Below are 22,410 nucleotides of genomic sequence, written 5' to 3' on the forward strand. Positions count from 1 at the left end.
GAAACAGTGGTAAATGTAATGTTAGGGATGATAAAACAAGGACAGGAAATGAATGTTAGGGTTGAAAGCTTATCCTTCAACTCTGCCTGCCCAAGCCCTCGCTTATAACTCGCCTTAGAACATAATCTCTTTATATGATAAAATAAATTGTCAAGTCATACCAGAAATTCCAGAAATGCAAACTTAAGCTCTGTATAGTGGTCACTATGGAAAGTTTACATAGAGGGTTATTTGCCATGATACCAGAACATGCTATTTTCTACCTAGGAGAGAGCAGTACAATAGTAACTGACTATTATTTAGTAGTTACTAGTGGGAAAATAATCACAGCAAATATTTTCTTATATTGCTTCCCCACTTCACATTTAGGGAAGCTTTTATCCTCAAAAATCAACATCAAATTCAGGACTGGGATTCACAACTGGAGTCATGAATCCACAAATGACCACCGTATCTCTTCTCTACTTCTGTGACCTGTTGCCTGATTATCAGCAAATTGGCACAGTGTAGGGTTTTAATGGGATATAGGAGCTAACAAAGGAAGGCTAATTCTGTTTGCAGCATCATATAGAGATTCTGCTAAACAAAATTGCAATGAGACTAGTCAAAGTTAGAGCTGCAACCAAAACTCAAGGAAGTTCTGCACTCCTATATAGTTTAACCCTTTTTAGTTCCTAGAAATTGTAACTATTGAACTCTTTGCTATGCAGCTTGATCTTATAATGCAAAATGACTGGACAAGGATTTACTATAAGGATAGTTCAAACTCCTTTTCCTGTTCCCTCCCCCCAAATTTCTAAGTAAAACAACTGTGGAAAACTTTGGTCCTAAAGGTTAGTGTTTTGACAAGTTATGATTGTGTGAAAACAAGGGATTATAATGGAAACTGATTCACAGCCTTAATTATAGCAGTCACTAGTGGCAACCAGTATAATGTATGATAATTACGTAAAGCCGATAATGTTACAGTGCATAGGAACTTAAAAAACAGATAAAACCCAAGGTTCACATTTTTTAAAAGCTATGCTGATGACTTGGTTTGCCTGAAACTAAGTTTTACATTATTAAAAGGGATAAATCCATTTAACTTAATCATACTTTACACACCAGCTTCACACATAAAAATTAGATTTTAATACTGGAGGGGAAAAAGGAAGAATAAAATGATTAAAAAATGAAAAATAATCTTACCAAAATACAAGGTTAGCATTATGAGTTTAAGCACACACATGCACAAAACCTGGGAAATGCAAATATTAAAGTTCTATATCAAAGTTTGAGCAAAATATGTGTGCACTTCCACAGGGTAGTTTTCATTTCATGGGTTATTAAGCTTAGGCAGGGCCTTCAAGGCTGGCCATCTTTCATTAGACTGAACAGAAGTAGCCCAGAAAAGCCCATTGGATAAGAATCCCATTTCTTCCCTTGTTTCCCCTGGAAACAAGGAGAAGAAACAGAAAAAAAAAACAACCCCAAAACCAGAAAAAGGCTTACTGAAGATAAATACTTTGTATGCCAAAGTTAAAAACTTTGTAACTAAAGATTTCATTTAGGAAGTACATAGGACATCCTGTTCCACAAAATACCACTTGAAAACACTTCTTTGCAGGTTGTTCAAAATTACTACAAACATTCAGTTATGACAAAAATAGCCTTTTTCTAGCTCTTGGCCTTCGAAAAAAAGGCAAGAACTAAGAGGAAATTCCTTTCCTAGGGTTCTACTAGTTTTGGCCTGTCTTTGTAGAAAATCACCTCAAAGATTTTAAACAAGGAAAAACTACCATACTCTTAAAATTCAAGCAAAAAGAATTCAAATTATTTTAATATTGCAACATCAAAAAGTTATTGCTTTGCAAATAACTGCAATATTTCAGCTGAAGAAGATCACACTTGGGAATGCACAAGTCACTATATTTATGAAGATACTAGAATTACTGTATATTCTTGAGCTAGAATCATTAAATGCATAACATCTCAAAAAATTTGAAACCACCTAATTTGAGGACTCCAAAGAAAGAATTCAAACAAAAATCCGGAAAGGATTCATATAAGAGAATAAACAGATTCACAAACAAGAAGATACTTCTCCTTAACTTGTGAATGAAATACGCCACATTTTTAAATGCCCTGGAACCCCAGGGTTTTGTTAGTTTATGAAGTTCTTAATGTTTGTCTGTAGAAATCACGCCAGCTCTTTTAATGTAACATCTATTATTTAGGAACCACATTTTCACCACACAAACCAGTTACCCATTCACTGTCAGTACTCGAAGTAATTGCTGAAATAAAAGATGAAGGAAGTTCTACAGCTTCTTAAGAAAAACATGGGCATTTTGGGGACTAGCAAGACCACAGATTATGAAAGATGCAATATTACTAAACCAAACAAATCTGCCCAGCTGATAGCAAACAACTGATACTTTTTTCTTGAACTATGTCAACTTCTGTAGAGAGTAAGAAACCCCATCTCATTATGCCATGAATGATCAAAGGTTTTTTAGTATTTCCTATGGCAATACTCTGGAGTGCTGTTTTGCTTCAAGAAAATAAATAGTATTGTTTAGTAACAGTAAAAGCACCCAACATGCCTTTGTGTCCTTCCACATAAATGCTTTAACTGGCATGTGTGTGCCCTGCTCCAGGTTGCCAAGGTACCATTTCATTTTAATTGCATGACTTCCAACGGTTTAGTACACAACAACCTTCTGCTCTTCTCAAAGTTTGTGTCAAATCCAGTCCAGGCTTACACATAGGCCAACAACCTAGTTCCAAACTGTGGTTTAGAGAAGTACAAATCAATGCTGCTGCCAACTGCCATAACCAACTTCCCTCCTTCTGCCCAGTTCAATTGCTGAACCACTGCATTTCTTTCCCCCAAACCAAAGAGCTACTACAATTCACAAGATACAGGGTGCTGCTATTCAGCTTAAGTGATTCTTCTGTGAAGGATCAGTTTTGCACATTGATTAAGAGCTACTCAAAAAAATTCTTCTAAACATGTGAAAGCCATGTGTGTTTCTGCTAGACAAACTGACACGTACCTTTGAAGACCAGCTGCAGCTCTGTGCCCAGAAAAGAAGCAAACAAGGATTAAAATTACAATTAATGAGGAATTATAATAATAATAGACACTGAAACACAAAAGAATTTCCTAGAAAACAAAGTTCCTAAAAAATACCTTTGTTAGTTAATAGGAAGCCAAATATAAAATTCTTATTGTACATGAATCAATTCACAAGGGCTGTATTCCCAAACTGCACATATAAATTATGCTTCCACACTTCTCAGAATCTATCCGTTTCTATGCTATAAACATATGATAAGAAAGCAAAGCCTCAAATGGGTCACTGTTTTTTCCTGGTGAACTCTATCCTTACTCAGCTTTTTCATCATAATGCAGACAGTGCATCATCAATTAGTTTCAGTCAGTGATAGTGCCAAGGACATCATTCTCCTGACTGTTTTATTTTCTGGGTGAAGCGTTTCCACATCTAGGAGTGGCATAAATCACTTGGAGAAATGGTGCCAATTGTTGTCTCACAACCACTTCCTGTTCTAGGTTTGCCCTTTGCTACATACAAAGACAACAGGCTAAAATCTAGAATAGCAACAAAATGTGTGTATCAGGAAGGATAAGCTTGCACTGGCTTAAAATATTTTCTTTCAGTAATTCCCTCTCCTCACCTTTCTTTCACATAAGGGCATTTATTCTGTGGTGACCTAGATATCCACCAGCTACTCACTCTTGTGAGTCCTGAACAGATTTCTGGTCACTTCAGTGTTGAAAAGCACAGAGACTACCACACAACTTGCACAAGGGCCAAGACAAAATTATACTCATGAAGTAGGAAATAAAAAAGAAAGTTAAAACTTTTCCAAAATGGCATATAACACAACATTCGAGATGATCTGTCCAGCACAAAGACAGGAATAAATCACATCCAAACCACCATTCTGGATTCTTTTTCTCTTCCGTACAAGGTTTCCTCTAATTAGATTTTTCAGAACAATTTTGTTAGAACTGATTTAATACTTCACTTCAATTGTATTCAGAGAAGATCCCCAAGGGATACATCTTGTGTGTCAGCACATGAGAATGAAAATGCTTAAGCTTGCATTTGCTATTACTACTACTTGTTGAAGAACCAGCAGTACAGTTGAGGTTGTCCACTGAGCACATTTAGTTTTAAATGGAAGTTTTTATCCTGGAAGAAAAAACCACTGTTTTACAATTTCCCAGCTGGCATGATACAAATTTCTTCACTTTTTTGTTGTGCCATAACTACTCGTTCTTGGAGGTTACACTGTTAATTGAGGCCATCACGGCTTCTTTTACACTTTTGTTGTCTTTTCTAATCCTCTCTCACCTCTGTTCCAGAGAAACCACACTAGGCTAAAACTCCCCCTCTGCACGTCTTCCACATGTCATTAACACTTCTTCCAAATTCCTAGGGTTAAACTACAAGTTCCTAATGTAATCTGTCATTCACTGATTGAAAACATTGATAGGGAACAGATTTAAGACAAAGTTTAGGCAACATGTTTAAATCAGTATTCTTAAAAGTTACTTCATTATCATCTTTACTTTCTTTCTTATAGCAGCTATACATTACTTTAATTGCTATTTTCTCCCCCTAACACTTTAATAATCTAACTGCATTAACAGATCCACTTAAAATTACACTAAAGCAGCCTAAAAAATACCATCTCAAGCATGTGTTACCACATTCTCAGTTGTCACCATCAAACTTGTACAATGCTCTCAGTTTGCTCCACAATAAACTTCCTTGAGTCCTAGACAATTTCTACAAAATTCAGTCCAAACAGCTGATATTCTCTTGTGCCCTCTTTTGCCTTTATGCCACAACTCACTGTCCCCTCAACTGCACTGATTTGGTGTAAAACTGAGTAACAAAATTAGCCTTGTTAGAAGCCTCTCTTTTCATGCAGAAAAAACTTAATTTCAACTTTCATTTCAATTAAGTTAACAATGTCCCTATCACTTAAATTATTTTGTTTCATTCCTAACTTACTGATCTTACAAACAGATATTTGAAAGTAATTTAAACTATGGAAACAGCATTGTGTTCATTTTTAAAAATTGATTCTGCAGAGAGCCTCAGAAAATATACATCTAATCTGACAGTACTGGAAAGCTACTCATGACATAAGTTAGAGTAATGTTAAAATCTCTTTTGGCCCTTGATACCAAACATAATCACAGCTATATAAGTTATATAGTTTTCCTTAACCCATAACATTTTTGTTTTTGAAAAGTCTCTCTCTTCCAGAAATTATTTTTTAAATTATTGTTATAAGCCAGTAACACTGAAAAAGACTTAGAATTCTGATCCATCTTCTCCATTTCCTCATTAGTGCTCTAACAAACCTAACTAGCTCCTAAATGCAGTTCTGAAATTGGTTTCAAGTCAAAGCAAACAAATAAATGTATTCCATACATACAATATGGTTAACAAAACAATGACTTTAAAATACCAAACTACTTTTTGTCCCACTAATACCATAACTCTCACTAGGGACCTCCCAAATGTATTCTCTTAATTGTATCTAAATCCAAACATTGCTTGAAAGACTGATCTTCATTAATTCTGTCTGGTCCTCATTTGCCTATGTTTTGAGATATTTATTTCAGTTTACAGAAATTACACTCAGAGTTACAATAATCTGCTTCAGAGCAAACCATGAAGCAGCTAATGGCATCTTGATTGCATTTTCCACATCCTTCTGGATATGGGACATGGGTTTCCCTTTGTTTTGAGGCATTTTAAAAGCATGAACTGTAATTGAATGCATCCCTTCACTAAGAAAGAAATTAGCACTTACTTAAATACTGGCTTCCTTGCAGAATACTCCATACCTCATACCTTGCACATTTACTTGCTAATTATTCCTAAATAAGTAAGTTGCCTGATATTTTAATAAATGCGCCCCAAGGTTAAGGGACTCCAAGTATGTCTAATGATGTTTCAGCAAACAATATTTCACACACATTTAAAATCAAGTAAAGGACATATCCATTTCTTCAGGCTATAGAGCTTAATCAGTTAAAATTTATGGGCTTTTGCCTTTGATAGGGAAAAGAAGAGGGAATTAAGCAGCACCTTGGGATAGTGGTCATGGGTTATTATACCACATCCTGAAATATAAATCTACACAGTACTTCGCCTGAATTGATACACAACAAAATTGCTATGTATTCATATGATTCAATTTCATGTTGCTTCAGGTTAAAACAAGCCACACTTTCAAGTGTTTGCATACAATTCCCATGGCTGTAGTTTTTACAGTACATTTATGCACAGCCTAAATCACCCCCGTGCATAAAGATTTATGGAAAGTAAGGGTACTGGAGATAGATAATAAGACACTTTCTTTCCTTTTGTTTCCATAGAGCACACTGATTTACACTTTCTAATGCAACATTAAAAAATAATTTCACATTAACATTAAAAAAATTACCTTTTTAATATAGTTAAAAGAACAAACACTATCGAAAATAGATTCTGACAAAATATTATATAGAAATTCTTCTCTAGAGAACTGTGGTAATGTAAGGGAAAATAAGTATATATATAAAAAGATGTTAAAAGAAAGGGAAAATCATCCTTCCAATGTCTTGATTAGAAGCCATTGATTTCTTAATTTTCAATCTGCTGTTAAGTTCCAAAAGAAGTGTTCCAGTTCATAGTGAAGGGAAAACACAACAATTATTTCCACCATTTAAAAAATATTTTGTTTTTATTATTTTTAATACTATGCTCTAAGCACAAGTCCAAGCTTTGCATGCAGTGCAACTCTGGTCAGTACAAAGTCAGACTTTCTTTGGCTCTGTATAAATTCTTGAATTCCCAGTTATAAGGGGGATCTTGGCTTCACTAACATATGGATGATCATGGCCGAAGGAAAAAAAACAAAAAAAAAAGGCAACTGAGAGGATGTGTCTTGTGACAGGATCAGCAGAAAACAGGGGCTGTGCACTTTTTATCACCACCAGTTCAAAATAAAAGTAGGCAAGGCAAAGAAATATCCACCATAAGACACAGGATATGAACTCTGCCAGTGATCCAGAAAGTGCTGTCATTATCTCAACATAGCAGCAGGGAAGAACATTAAGACTTATAGCTGACATGGAACTAATCTGTAGCCTATTACTCTGAATGAAGCTGTAAATTTTGAGAAGCATTTGATCACTGTGGAAATGATGGATGCTAAAACAGGGAACTGTCACCCTACCCCCATACACTCTGCACAAGGACATCTGTACAGATGAGGCAAGCTCTGCTCAATCTGCAAAACCAAAAAAATTATCATTACAACTATATGTGCTTTTTTCTATTTTTTTAAAAAATTCTACAACAGTAACTCAATAACATATGCCACTGATCTTTATTTTATTTTTTAAAGTAGGTTCAAGCAAAAAGTAATTCATCTGGAAAGAAACTGAGTTCTTGAAATACACCAACTTCAGGCAATGCTACTTTTGGGTTCATGCTATCTGTGAATTTGGCAGTTAAGACTTGTGTCAGTCCATAGGACACATGGAATGAGTGCTAAACAAGCAGGTGGCAGTGGTTCATACCCCCTGCTCCTGTCCAGCTGCCCAGCCAACAGTCCTGACATGCACCAAGTGACAATAAACTAAACTGCAGCTGCCCCACTGGCAAGTAACCTACAGCTGGATGTGCCAAGTTCCTTTCACTGCAGGGTTTGCTCTGGAGAATGACAACAACCAATTGATGCACAATGTTAACAGTCTGAACACTTTTTCATCACCCAACCTTATTACCTCATATTATTCACTGAGGATATTAATTTATAGCAATTACCATTTTGTAAATAGCTATGACTGGAGAGCAGATTAAGCACTCAAAGGTTTCTGGGCCTAAATATATATAAAACTGAAAAGATAAACATCAATGTTAAATGAGTTTCCATTGTGAACCTGTGTAATTATAGACTAGTCTTTACTTAACAGATTTCCCCCTTGTATATACATCAGCCCTCATCAAAGCCAGGAAGACCCTTACTATACAATTTCACCAACTCCCTAATTCAATTAATTTATTATTTACACATAAGGTTCACAATCCATAGTAATATCTGGATTTTCTTCTGTTTAAAATGCTACCCACCTATGATGGCCCTTCAGATGGTGATGTCATTAAACAATCCCAGCCTTTGCAACCTTGTAATTAGGCAATGGGTGCATTATATATATTTCAAGGTGGAGCAGAATGTTTCCTAAGTGAATAGCAGTACAGATTTCACATTTATGTCCTGTATTAGAAGAATTCTGTTGTTTGCTGAATTTGTGGTTGTCATTCTGTGTCTCTAGACCCAATCTCTGGATGATTTCACACATCTGTGGAGACACATGATTCAGAGACAACTTGGTTTAAAAAGAAAGAAACTGCATCTAAATCATGTGTTCTAAAGTCTCAGAGCTCTCCTCCTGGACTTCAGTTCTGTGTTTTTTTTTCCTGTTCATCCTCTCAGATTTATTTTTGAGGGGAATGGCAGAACTTGAGAACAAAAGAAAAGTAGTAAGTGGACAGCATCCCATGACTACTGGAAAAATAGGGCCTACAACTTTTCAGAGAATGGACATCTCCCCTTTGTTACCAAAATGTGCCAGAAGATGACTTCCATTTTCTTTTTTTTTTTTCAGCAGTGCACTGAAATCACTAACTGGTACACAACTGCATGCTGGGGTGAGACATTACTAACAGTCAGGACTGCAGTTAAGTAAGGAGCAAGCAAAAAACCCCTAAGAAATAACTTTGCTTTTCCAAAAATTAATCCTGGAATGTGTATTATATGAATGCTCTATTTGGAAGCACATTTTTATACACCAAACTATTGGGATTTTATTTGCATTTGAAGCATTTTACATTGCAGTTACTTCACTTGAGATTTTCATGTTTCTGTTCCATTTCCTCTTTCAGACAGTAGCTTCTGCTCGAAGTCTTTCAAAAGGTGGAAAGCCAAACATGGTACTTCACTGCTTGCTAGAGAATGACTATAAAAGGACCCTTTCATCACTGTAAAAGGTAGCTTTCATCTTCCTCAGTTTCATTATTTGCCAAGCTATGTGCAAGGAATTGTACTTGATCTGTTGTTATTTATAAAACAATATGGTGCAGATCTTTCAGTCTCTCCAGTTCCTTACTTGAGTATCTCAAATAGATTTACCTTCACATATCCAATCAGACTGGTTATTACTCTTTTTATTTTTTGCTTTCATAACACAAGGGGACTTGTCAACAGCTACCTTCTACAGGCAACAGTTTTTTAACTTTCTAAAAGGTAACATTTGTATCTAATTTTTTTAAAAATATTTTTGCATGCGATTTTATTTTAGTTTTTAGCCACCATGATTTAGTGACGCATGCATATTCTCAAAGGATTGCTTCTGGGTGTCAGGAGCAGACTGTGTATAGAATTTGAAGCATGAGTTACCCAGCAGTTCTGGATATGCTCTCACACACACTCCCATTGCCTAATTTTACACTGGTGCTCATGAGCATTCTTTCCTGGGATTTCTGTGAGAGCTGGAAGCAAATTTTCCTGAAAGAAGACTCAGTAAAGCTGAACATTCATTTTTCTACCAGACTACATACAATATATGTTTTGACTCAAGTCTGTAAACTCAATCATTTTTTGAAGAGCATTTTCATTCTTTAAAAAATATCTAATCCATTACTCTTCATCAAAACAGTGGAACAGAAGAGCAAATGACTTACTTTGCCTGGTCATGCAATAGTGTTATAATTCTGTCTTAAGACCTTTCTTCAATTAATTCATACCCACTCTTATGCACTTCATGCATTAGTAACTGTCTGGCTTTCCTTTCCTTACATGCCATTGGAGGAGTATATACATTTAATGCTACATCAAAATACCTTGTTAAGATGACAAAAAAATCAACAACACAAAACCTCAGACCAGTCTGGAACATTTTGTAGGAAAAAAACCCCTGAAAGTTAACAAAAAGCTAACCATATATGAAATTAATTACTTTCTATTAATAGTGTGCCAAATCTGATCCAACAAAGCACACAAATCTATTATTAAAGATATCCTAATGGTAATCCTCAGAATTTCCCCACTAACACTGGAATTTGGGGGGAAAAAAAGAAAACCAACCAACAGATAAAAGTGAGTGTGGCCAAGAAGAATGAATGAAAAGGAAAAAGAAAACCTTATTTGGTTTTCTTTGAGACTTAACAAGCTTTCTTGAACCTTCATTAAAAGATGGCTTGGTTTTCAGCTGCAATAACCCTACATTCTTCCACCTGAAAATGCTTTCCTGGTATTGAAAAAACCTTTCACTTTCTAATTCACCCCTCTGCAAGATTCCCTGCACAGCACTGATGGGTAGAGAAGCATAACCTTACACTCTTCAAGCATTTATAAAGATCTACTGCAACACTTTACCTGTGTTTGTCATTGTCAATGAAGAAATAAACAACTTGTGTTAGGAATGTAACCCTTTGTCCAGTGCAGTTTTACAATCATTTATAGTCTATAAGAGAAATTACTTTTATGATTGCTGGTTTTGGTTTGTATTCTAAAGATACAAAACTTGTACAGCAATTCTTTCTGCTCATTTTTCCATCATTCCCCTTTTTCCTCAGCTAGGACTTCAATACAATGGGCCTTCACAAAAAAACCCCAAACAAACAAAACCAAACAAAAAAACCAACAAACTTTCAGCTCCAATAAAAAGGGTATTTGCAAATGGCTGCTAGAGGAGGCTGACCATTGTCCCCATCACTGTAGTTCCTCTGCAGAACCCACTCCCTGATGTTAGTGTTAAAGAAACAACAGCAAGGAACAGAGATGGTGCAGATGGGCTAAGGCTAAAAAGCTGACCTATGTGTCACCCCAGCCCTTCTTACCCAGATCCATGCTTTTGGAGGCTTTCAGATTAATTGATTCAGACTGCTTGGCTGGTGTCAAAGATCTGAAGTTGATGTGCTGATCTGTTAAATGCACTGCTGAATTTATGATAGGGCTGTAGGGAGAAAAAAAAAAGTTATGTAAAGTATTAAGGTACCAGTTCAAACCACAAGTGAACTAATTAAAGAATGCACAAATATACATGTGTTTTTTCATCCAGTTGCTTACAGCAAGCTTTTTTAAAATCAGATATTGATCCTCAACCTTCTTTTTCTGAGACTTAACACTTTCAGTCCTTTGTTTTCACTTTGTTTCCCCATCAGAGATGGAAACAGAAATGTAAATTATTAGTAATAACTTTCTTTGCAGAAGTACCTGAAAAATCTATCCAATACCTTTACAACTAATAAAGTGTTAATTAATTTTTCTCCTACACATTTCAATATTCAGACTTACTGAAAATTCATTTTTTAATCTCAAGAATATCTTTGTGTGACATAAGGAGATTCAGTTTCTTACAAATTGTGTTTGGCTTGGACTTTTAAAGCTTTAAGAGACTTCACATTGCATTTACACATTGCACCCACAGTACAGTTCTAAATTAACATTTTTTAAAATTCAGATTATGTTTTGGAATTGTTTTATTTCACTGAACACAAGACAGGTATCATCTATGGATATCAGGCATACTGCACCTTAAGTACAACTGAAATGAACAACACACTAAATGCTAAAATAACATTCACAGCTTATGTTAAAAGACCTTCCAGGTGACTAAAGAAAGTGGTACAAATTTAAAAAAAAAGTTTCATAATCAATTAGAACTATTATCACAACTACTACTGAGCAATTATGCTGCAACTCTCCAGAAGAGTTGAAGTCCAACCTGTGATTATAATCCTCATTCAGGAGATCCTCACTAGGATGTGGTGGGAGAGGTGGAGGAGTTTCGTTTTCACCACTGCCATGATCAGAAACTTGAAACTCTGAAACAAAATTTAGAAAGGGGTTAAATAACCTGCAGAAACATCTACATTACACCAGTTCACTGACTGATGACTGGAAGGCCTCAAGCAATGCTGAAGTAAATCACAAATTATTCAAATCCCTAAACTAACTAAACTAGAATTAAAATCACACCAAGCAGAAAATGCACCCCTTGGGATTTTCCTGAAGAGCTGATTTTCAGATTTGCATATATATAATTAAAGGTAAATATAGGAAAATTTGTTCTTATAGTGAAGTTGAGTGCAAGGCACAAATTGCTTTACTCTGTTTCAGTGGAGTGCTTTACTCCATTTTTAACTTCTCCACAGCTGCATGCAAACTGATTTCAGTCCCTTTGATGGGGAGCATTTATCACCTTTCATGTACAGAATAGAACCACATTCTCAGCAAAGAGCTCAGAAGAAGAAAAATTTCTATTATCCTATAGCAAGAGAACAAAGAGGCGTTTCTAATTACAGTCTTCACTTTCCTACCATTATGGTAACTCCTTCTTTACCTTTACAAACAGCACTCAGCTAACACTAGAAAATTACTTTTTACGAAGACAAATATGAACTACTCAAACCATTCAGTGGTTTGCTAAGCAACAACACTTAAATACCTGCAATATTTAGTAAGACTGCTATGCTCACTGTAGGCCAGTTGATCACTGTCCTATACATTATCTTCTCAACCAAAGGCATTATCTTAGAAAAGCTCCCTGCATTTTTCAATGTAGAATATGTCTTCGCCCCTCCCAGACTTAATAGGAAACATGGACACTTCCTTGGGTTTCAATGGCAGGTAAGCAATCTAACAATAATCACATGCCACACTTTAACGTGACCTGTTCTGTTGCATGGAATGCTGGCAGTCCTTTTGTACAATTCTGTCTGAAAGCAGTAACCTAACCTGAGAGAAAAAGGATTGGCAAGGAGGGATCAAAGGAGAAAGCAATACATTATATTTATTTCATAAGAGCACTCATACAGCAAACAAAAAAATACTGGGGGAAAAAATTCCAACAAAAAGCTCCCCAAAAAATCAAACAGAAGCCAACCCCCACAAACCCACACTAGTAGCTCAAGAATCCTATTGGCTGGATAGCCTCCTAAAGATGAGAATAAGAAAAAATAGCTCAAACCTTCTATCTCAGGAGAAGTGTGAGCATTGTCAAAAGAAAGTGAGGATAAGAAGATGATGAAGCAAGTTTTAATGAGACCTTAAAAATGATTGCCAGACTGATGTAAAATATAGGTATGCTACCTTACTCATATTGTTCAATGCAATACCAAATGTAATTACCAAAAGGAAGAAGACTATGAAGCTCTGCAAAAAGACTGAAGGACATTAGTAAGAGATGCAGTGAAATTCCCTGTCAGAGACTGCAAAGTGATGCACATGGGAGTAGGGGAAAACTGCTGATACTTACACAAAGGCTCTTACAGCTCTGGAGCAGTACACTAGATGTGCACTGGATTGTTCTTTCAATATATGCTTAGTGAAGTCAAAGGAGGCAGTCATTGACAAATGCAAAAAAGTCCAAACACTCTAACTAGAACTCCATAGTTAATGGCGTGCCTCATTTATAAATGGTTGCTAAGGTTTCACTTTTCCTATCTGAAAAATGACCCAATATAATTCAGAAAAAAAAGCATACTGAAAAGGCAGCAAGGATAGTTGGAAACAGGTATAAACACTCCTACAAGGACCATAGATTAGGATTCTTTAGTTTAGAGAAAGAAGCAATAGAAGGGGATACAAGAGGAGTCCATGCAATTTCAGAAGCTATGCATAAGGTGAAAAGGAAGCTCTGTCTTATGCACAGCAACAAGAAGGCAAGCAGTTGAACTACCAACTAGGACACACACAAAGTAGTGTTTTCTACCCCTGCCACGAAGATACTTTGGAAGCATAATTTAAAAAAAGATTAAGAAATGCACCAAAAGTTAGAGATATATCCTGGGCACAATGGTCCAGACAGAACCTTTGACTTACTAAGTCCCCAAACCACTGATTACCAAAAGTAGGAAAGAGATGCCTGATGGTAAAAGTTTAAACCTCCCCTGAAAATAAAAAGGAAATAAAAAATACATAAGAAAAGTAAAAAAGCTAAAAAATCCCTCAATTCCACAAAAAACCCAACAAACTTAAAAAAACCCAATAACAGAACCATACCACACTTACACTGTGGTTAACCTTTTTAAACAGTCTCCTTTAGCCATGGCAAGGGACTGAGCATATCATGTAGTTATACTAACTTGGATTCCCAGTAATTGGTACATCATTTCACCAAGGCTGCTTGATCATGGGTTAGCACTGGTATTTTTCTTACAGTAAGAAAAGGGTACACACAGAAGAACGTCAGACTTCCTCAGTGAATAGGAAATGATCACAAGGGATTACAGCTCCCAGTAAAATGGAAGCAGGAGCCAGAGCATGAGAGAATTTAACCTAAGGGGCAGTCACTGGCTCCATGCTCAAGACCTCAGGAAATGACCTCAACAGATCCAGATAAATCTAAGCACTGAACAAAATGTATTGAATTTTCAAATATTAAAAAGACTAAGAGAATAAAAAAGATTAACCCAAGCAGAGTAAAAATTGAGTCTTTGTATAAGCAATATTTACAAGGAAAATCTAAATAATTAAAAATTTCACTTCTTGATTTTCTAGCTTGATGTTAACATACAGGTAGGAAAACAGAAGTGCTTGTAAAATCATGAAGATTCAGCAGTCTCTGTTAGCAGAGAAAGTTTTGATTATTTTACTACTTAACAGAGAGATGACAGCATTTTCCCTAAAAGTATTTATAATATAAGGTTATAAGAAATATATCAGAACCTCTAATGAAACACATTCCAGTAATCTTTCAACACCAGAAATGTAAAGCTGCTGGCAGTAAAGTAACAATTCTCAAAGAGATTGTTCTAAAAAAACACCGTGCAACAGCTTGGCAGCAAAAGAAGTGAGGACCTGAAGGCAGCAAGTGTTATTAATGCAAAAATAGAACAAACACTGGCATTTCAATATTGGATCACTATCCCCTCCCCCTTTATTTAAATATCCAAAGGCAAGACAAAATTTAATGTTTTGGCTATGAGCACTTTTCCCCAGACATTAGTTTTTCTTGCTCATGTATAATAAAAAAGACTCTTAAAAGAGACAGCAATATTAGCAGTCCTAGTGTCAGTGTATTTTTGCTGAGCTTTTATAAGAATTTTATTGGTAGGAGCAGTGAAGAGTACTGGAAATAACTTATTAGAAAACATTAATTAAGAAAGTGACATTTTATGAAACATAATACAGCTCCTACATTAAATTCTTACATCTGATCCCATATTATGCTAAAAACCTCTTCTGTGTTTTATTATTCTTTGCAAAAATGTACCAACTGCACTTCTATGTTCAAGATGTGGATAGCACAACTGGGAGCACATATAAGGATCTGTTCCTGCCTGACATAAGAAGCTCACCTGGTCTGTGACTCATGTTCTTAAACAGACACACAACCTAAAGTTCATAGCTGAGATAAAAGAGGGTTTTGCACAGGCTAAGTGTTTCATCCTTACAGATGCCTTGAAACACTGAGGAAAAAAAAAATTTAAACCCGTGATGGGAAGAAATAGGTGACAGGCTCATATGGAAAGCAGAATGAGCATTAGCTCAATAATTAATACGATGATACCAAAATAAGAGAAATATTTCTGCAATGTGTGAGACTAGTGTAAGCCCAAATTGTCTTTCACAAAAACAATTTCTCATTACAGCCACCTCACATTCCTCCTGGTGCAAGTGCCTGTGCAGTTTTCCATCACTGAAATTTTACTCATCAAATGCCACATCTTCAACAGAAATTCCAATACAATGATATCCTGAGTAAGTGGTAGTAACATCTTTGTCACCTCTTGTCCACTGACTCCAATTCCAATCACTTCCCAGTCATACCAAACCCTCCCTGTGCCAGCAGCACTCCAAAGCTTCCTTTTCACACCCAACACATTCTGTTCTGAGGCCATCACTTTTTTTTGCTTTAATACCTTCTTACCATAGTTCTTTAATTAAATAGATGCCTATTTAAAATAATTGTATGACTGAGCTGAAAACTAGCCATCCTGATTTTTTAATCACAGTTGAAGAATCCTTATCTGAAAGTGCAACTCTTCAATATACTTTGTTTTGAATTTAAATGACAGGTCAGCAGTTGCCATTCATCTGATCAATTGCTCCAGAGCATTTGCTTTTATGGTTTTTAAGGAAGCATTAAAAGGTATTTGCTGCTTTCTGATAATTCTTTGGTAATGCCTGACTCTATAGGGCAGGCCAGCACCAAGGATTGGACCCTTTTCTCCTGAAACTACAGAATGAGCGTAATTTCCATATAAAAGAAACATAAGGTAGATCTAAGCAAAAGGATCTGATCCTTGAATATTTACAATGCTTCAGGCTATATCTAATTTTTGCCTGGGGTCACACTGTCAAAATATTGATGTCAACATAAATAAGTTACCCCTAAATTCTATGGGAGTTTCTCTTGAATTTTAAAGATAAGGGCTTTTTGGTTTTGATTAGAAGCACCCCACACAGTCATCATTTTTGCAGGCTACCCTGATTCCACAGTTGTCTAGGAAAGTGGGAAAAATCATGCATAATTCAACTACATCAAAGAAAATATTTTTTTCCTACTGAAAGGTATTTAGCTATGTCCTTGGCTTGAAGAATGAGAGCTCACTTAAAAGGATAGGGGTTAAGACCATCTCAAATACTTGAACTCTTCAAATAACTAGTACCTTGCTGAGTCAAGAGCAAACTGGATAGATAGTACAGTATGCTATCAGAAATGAAAAAAAGACAGGAAAAGAAGTGGCCTTAAATGCTCTTACTTGTATGCTTCCATATGCTCGCACATGTGGGTTTTCTTTGCACAATTTACACGATTACCTAATCCTTTTTAATGAGTTCATTAATATAACTCCAATTTATAAATTAAGGGGATGCTTCTAACCTTTGAACAAATTTTACCTTAAAGTCTAAAATAAGCAAGTGCACTTTTCAAACATCATATTTTAGTATAAATTAATTAAGCTTATAATAACCTAGGACATAATCTAAAAATTAAATGCAAAAATCATTGCGCTCATTAAAGATATATAGAAAATAAACATTTTGACAACATATATTTTGCACTCATCATTTGTTTTTTCCAGCCTTACGTGTTGGGGCAGCGAGCTAGAAACTGTTACTTAAACTGGAATTTGTGCCAGGAATCTCATTCACAACTTCTGAGTCAGCTCTCCCACCCTTGCTGGATCTTCAAGCCTCAAAGTAACATAGCGTGCACTTACTCTAATTAACTGCTTTTGGTGGCTGTGGATTTCAGGAAACAAAACCACAAAGCACTCTCTGTCTCAGCACAGAGAAGGAGATGCAGACTACCTTTTATTCCTTCCTGAGGACTGCATGTTACAAATTGCTGGAGAATGGTGTCATTGCGTCGGGAAGCAGCTGCGAAGTTATGACTCCTGTCAAGGGCTGATTTTTGAAAGACTCCCTGGTCTGAGCGTTCCTAAGGGAAAAACAGAACCACACATTGCAACACAAAATTTACATATTCAACAAGGCAGAAGAGCATCCATCACTGCAGACAGTGCACGGACACAGTGTGATACAATGTGTTACTGTATATTGCCTCCTCTCAAATGAGAAACTTGAGAGAGCTCTTCGAAATTACAGTCTGGTTTGCTGACCATAAGAACAACATCCAAGCAACAACAATCATTAAGAATGATGCACAAAAATGAAGATTCTTTTTTTTTTTTTTTTATGACCCACAACTGGCTTCATTCAAATTCTCCATCTGGGAGGGCAGCTTGTGACATTGTCAACACAAGAACACGGGCAATGCCAATGGTATTTTTCTGCCAGCCAGCTGGTTCCCTTCTCCCCGAGACTGAGTGCATATGTTCTGATGATCACACACGAGAACAGTTTTGCAAGTAAGGAGTTACACCAAACTCCCAAACGCAGGTCTTCTGGCTAGCAGCTAAACAAACTCCTGTCACACCTCTAGTCAGCTTTTCTTTTGAGACATTTCCTACCCCCACCCCCCCACCCATACATGCCATAATTTATTCTCCTGAGCAGTAGCTCAAAGGAAAAAAAGTTGGGGAAAAAAATAAAAATAAAAATCACGGTTTCTAAAACTGGGACAGACCCAGAAAGACATTTCCGTAGTCATTATTCAGGGAAAACCAAAAACCCACACAGGGGAAATATTATGGCTAGTTTTCAAAGCAACCTTTATAATTTCTGTGATTTTATATCTGTTTTTTTTAAGTAGGATCCAACTGGCTTCTATTTTTAAACTGTACATTCATTATGTCAGTAAATGTTACACTAAATATACATTTTTAAAAATTCCATAGTCACATCTACAGAAGAAATGCACGTATCTAACCCATGTCATTTATTTTTAACATTATGCAAGAGGTTTGATATATTGGCAAGTGATTGCCTGCAAACCAAGACATAAGGAAGGACAGCATGTTACACCTCCTTGCAACCTGCTTTTCAAGCTTACTAATAAAAATAAAAGAATGCAACTTAATAAAAACAAAATCTTAATAAAATAGTGGTAGAATAAATACAGTGACAATAAGCATAATAAATTGGAAAAAAATTGCACCTCAGAACACAAATGAGAGCTGGGATGCCCATGGTGACAATACAGCTACTGTATTACTAAATACTGTATTACTAAATCTAAGCTTACTGGACAGGTGGCATGTGTAACATTCTCTTTTCTTTAGTGCAGAAACAGCCATTTGAAAAGGCTCTTTTCAACCTCCATAAAGAAACACACACACCCACCACAAGAGCACTGACAGTTGTGTTTCCTCTTGAAACTAGAGTCTAGTTTACATAAGCTTCCTTAGGTTGTGAACTCCACATTTACTGCTTTTTCAAACTACCCGTTGGAGACACAGTGGGATAAGAAGCCTTGAATTAACAGCAACAACAAATCTGCTTTTCCAGCTCTCTGATAAATGACACAATCAATATCCCAACAACTGATCAGTAACCAACCTAATTCAAGTATTCAGCTTATAAAACATAGCTGTCATGGAAGACCTCCATTAGTGTCCTGCCCAATAAAAACAATAATGTGTTTCTAAACATATTCTCCTTCTGCCAAGCTGAGATGCAGTGCTTGGGTGGCTGTTTTGGGGAAAGGGAAGAATGGGCACCAACCCATTTCTGCTGTGGTCTCCAGACTCAAATGGAATTACAATTGAACGCAAAGACTACCCTATAAAAATTAATTCCTGTCTAAAATGAATTTGATTCAATCAAGACCTCATTATGCATTCTTCATAGGGCATGAGTCAAGACTATTTACCTCCTTCATACATCTGGATAATATTCTAAACAATACACTTAACTATAAAAAGAAGCCTCATACTTTTACTAGGTCAATCTGATATTTGATTGGAAGCTTTTCTAAAAGAAGTAGCTTTAATTAAAAAAAGAAAACTCGTGGGACTCAACTTTCTTTGATGGTGAGCTATCTTTCTTATATTCCAAAAGTGCACAATAAATATAACATATACTTCATAATTCTTCCTTACAGCAGGATCTGTCACATATAAAACGAAAGCAAAAATGTGTTTTCCTCTAACATATTACAGAATTGCTAGTGGGCACTTTTCATATTTTCCTGGCACAACTGACATCGTGAGGCTTTTCCAAAGTGCCCTCCCAACCAAGTAAGAGTGTAATAATTGGAAAGTTATTTCTAAATTTCATTTATTTATTTATTTTTTCTAAATCCATTTATCAATAAATAAATTATGGTAGTAAATTACACAGAAAATTATCAGAAATATATTAGGAGTCAATTAAATTACAAGACACCTGCATCCTCTTCCTCCCTCTGAAATTTTATGCAGAATCACCCACAAATATCATTGTTCGTAACATTTCAAAATGTTTCAGTAATGCTCATTAAATAAGAAACTTGAAATATCTAGGAATTCTATAATGAGATTTATTACAACCTTTTACACCCCAATCCACCTGTACATGTTTCCATTTTAAAGAATGCTATGGGTATTTAAAACTTCTAAATATATTTGCTCAAGGTTTAAAATCAATACTGGGGTGAGCAAAAAGACAGATAGTATATATGTATATTATCTATGTAAAGATGAGAAAAGAATGTGCATAAGTATGTGCATGTATAAATGAAAGTGGGAGCAAGAGAGATCATAAAACCAATTTTTTTCAAAATAAGAAGTGACTGGCAAACATCAATTTATATGATGTCTAGAAAACATAATAGTTAAAATGTCTTTCTTGTCTTATTCTGTTACCCTAAATAGATTTTACGTTAATCAACTCAGAAACCCATCCTGAAGGAATCTTCATCTGACCAGGAAAATATTCAATTCCTTGAAGGTCAAGAAAAAAAAAAAAACAACAAAAAGGCAAGACAAGTCCAGAAAAACACACTCAAAAAAACCTCCGAAAACATTAAGTACTAATGAAAAAGATAAAGTGAGAGTAAAGTAAAATCCTAGTCACACTAACATACTCAAGTCTCTGATTATAGCAACAAATGAAATTGGAATGAATTGCCTGTATCCCAGCAAGTGCCTTCAGGAGGTAGCAGACAGCCAAAACTACATCAGTATATTAATCCTAAATTAACTTTTTTAGAAACCATATTTTCATTTGTTCTAATACTTGTCAAATCAAAATAAGAAACAACTTTTAGCCCAGTCTCAACAAGAACAGCAAGACCAGGAGATACCAACCACAAACATTTTGTGAGTCCCCTCTCCAGGAAAGAATTAATTCTTCCAGAATTGTGACCAAGCCTTCAGCCAGCACCTCTTACGTGCAAAACCACTGGGAGTGGAAAGGCATTGACGCAGTAAGTGCTTTCACTGCCTCACCTCTGCGTGCAGCTCCAGCCTGCGGAGCACGACCAGCTGGATCCTGCCGCGGATGTTGCCCTCCATGGACATGGAGCGCCTGAGCGTTTCCATGGCCTCGTGGTTGGACCTGCCCAGCAGCGACTCCCCGTTCACCGCAACCAGCTGGTCGTTCACGCGCAAGCGACCGTCCTGCGGGCAAAACACAAAGGCACCCTTACAAACCCCACCAGTCACCCAGCACAGGTGCTGCACGGGGCAAAGCACGATGCAGACAAACACACACTGCTCCTAGAACTCAATAAATAAAAGACTGGACAGTGCCAGAAATAACTTAGTGTCCTGTAATTAGCAATTTTCTCCCCCTATTTATTACATTTTTGGAAAGAGTTCACAGTGCAAATGCAAACACAGACATTCATGCACAGACTGGTGTTTTTCTAGCATTTGCAGTTTATTTGTATCAGCTTAAATAATTAACCCCCTCCAAAACCAAACACACAAAACCAAAACAGTACAAACCACATAAAAAACCCCACCCATCTACCACCCCATCTCTGAAAAAAAAGGAAAATAAGCTTTTTGTTAGTTTAAAGGGCCCACACTACAACTATTACTATCCACACTGCAACCACAAAGGAGTGCTATGACCTATTTTTCATGCATTGTTATCTGCTATGAAGATCTGGTAACTAACAGCTCCAAAAATTTTGTCTTACAATCTCATTGGTGTGTATCTTGTCACAATTCTCATGCCATCACACAGGCCAGCGTCCTCAGTGCAGAATGGTCACTAAAACTTAAGCATCCTTACTAATTAACACTATCCCTATTTCACAACTTCCAAAACTGCTGTCAGTAACAAAATTAGGGTTGAGCCAAGTAACCAATGCTTTGAAAAAGTAATTCACCTTCATTTGCCAAGGTTAACTGATGTTTGTGGGTGTAATAAAACTGTGGACACTGCTATTTTGTGATTTAGGAGTCCTATTGCTGTTGTCAATACGATCTGTGATTTATTTCTTTTCATAAAAGAATGTGCCATGGACTTTTCTCTCTTTAACAAGAAAACAAGGCCTATTTAATTGAGACACAAGATTTTCTTTTAAGGCTTGTCAAGTTCGTAATTATCAGGCTGGCACCAGACCTCAAGTGAGGAGAAGGAGTAAGAAACCAAAGACATCTGATACAAGGCAGTGAAGAAACAGTAATGGGAAAGATCTTGCAGAGAAAAACAGTGCTTGGTTAAGATGAATCTGATTCAGTCACAGGCTCAGCACAAACTCTTCATAATGTACTCATGTGAACTGTTTACATATTTCATGCATCTGAGCAATACAAAATACATATACTATCTGATTTCTATTTTTTTCTGTAACTAAGAACCTCAATCCACTATTCTGCTATTGCTGCCAAGTCTAAGTCATTTTTGAATGAGTTACAGTAGCTATGACACACCCAGCTTTATTAAGTGTTATTTTTGTTGGAACTGCATATTATCATTACTACACCAGGGTACAGATAACCACAAAGCTGAAGTAAAAACAGTATATAACAAAATCCA

General features: G+C 36.2%; 1 protein-coding gene across 4 annotated transcripts in view; it reads right to left on the minus strand.

The window, feature by feature from the left end:
- The window catches only part of PARD3B (par-3 family cell polarity regulator beta), a 385,570-nt gene that overhangs the window by 162,811 nt on the left and 200,349 nt on the right, over positions 1-22,410 (minus strand). For 2 of the 4 annotated variants that reach the window (XM_079311452.1, XM_079311455.1), the window contains exons 12-16: positions 20,868-21,038; positions 17,347-17,476; positions 11,810-11,909; positions 10,923-11,038; positions 3,042-3,062 (exon numbers count right to left, since the gene is read on the minus strand). In XM_079311452.1, the coding sequence (XP_079167578.1) occupies positions 3,042-3,062; positions 10,923-11,038; positions 11,810-11,909; positions 17,347-17,476; positions 20,868-21,038 (538 nt within the window). The remainder of the gene's footprint in view (positions 1-3,041; positions 3,063-10,922; positions 11,039-11,809; positions 11,910-17,346; positions 17,477-20,867; positions 21,039-22,410) is intronic. The other 2 variants (XM_079311454.1, XM_079311453.1) reach the window with 1 other exon arrangement.

The sequence above is a fragment of the Erithacus rubecula genome (genome assembly GCF_903797595.1).
Source record: "Erithacus rubecula genome assembly, chromosome: 8".
Taxonomy (NCBI): domain Eukaryota; kingdom Metazoa; phylum Chordata; class Aves; order Passeriformes; family Muscicapidae; genus Erithacus; species Erithacus rubecula.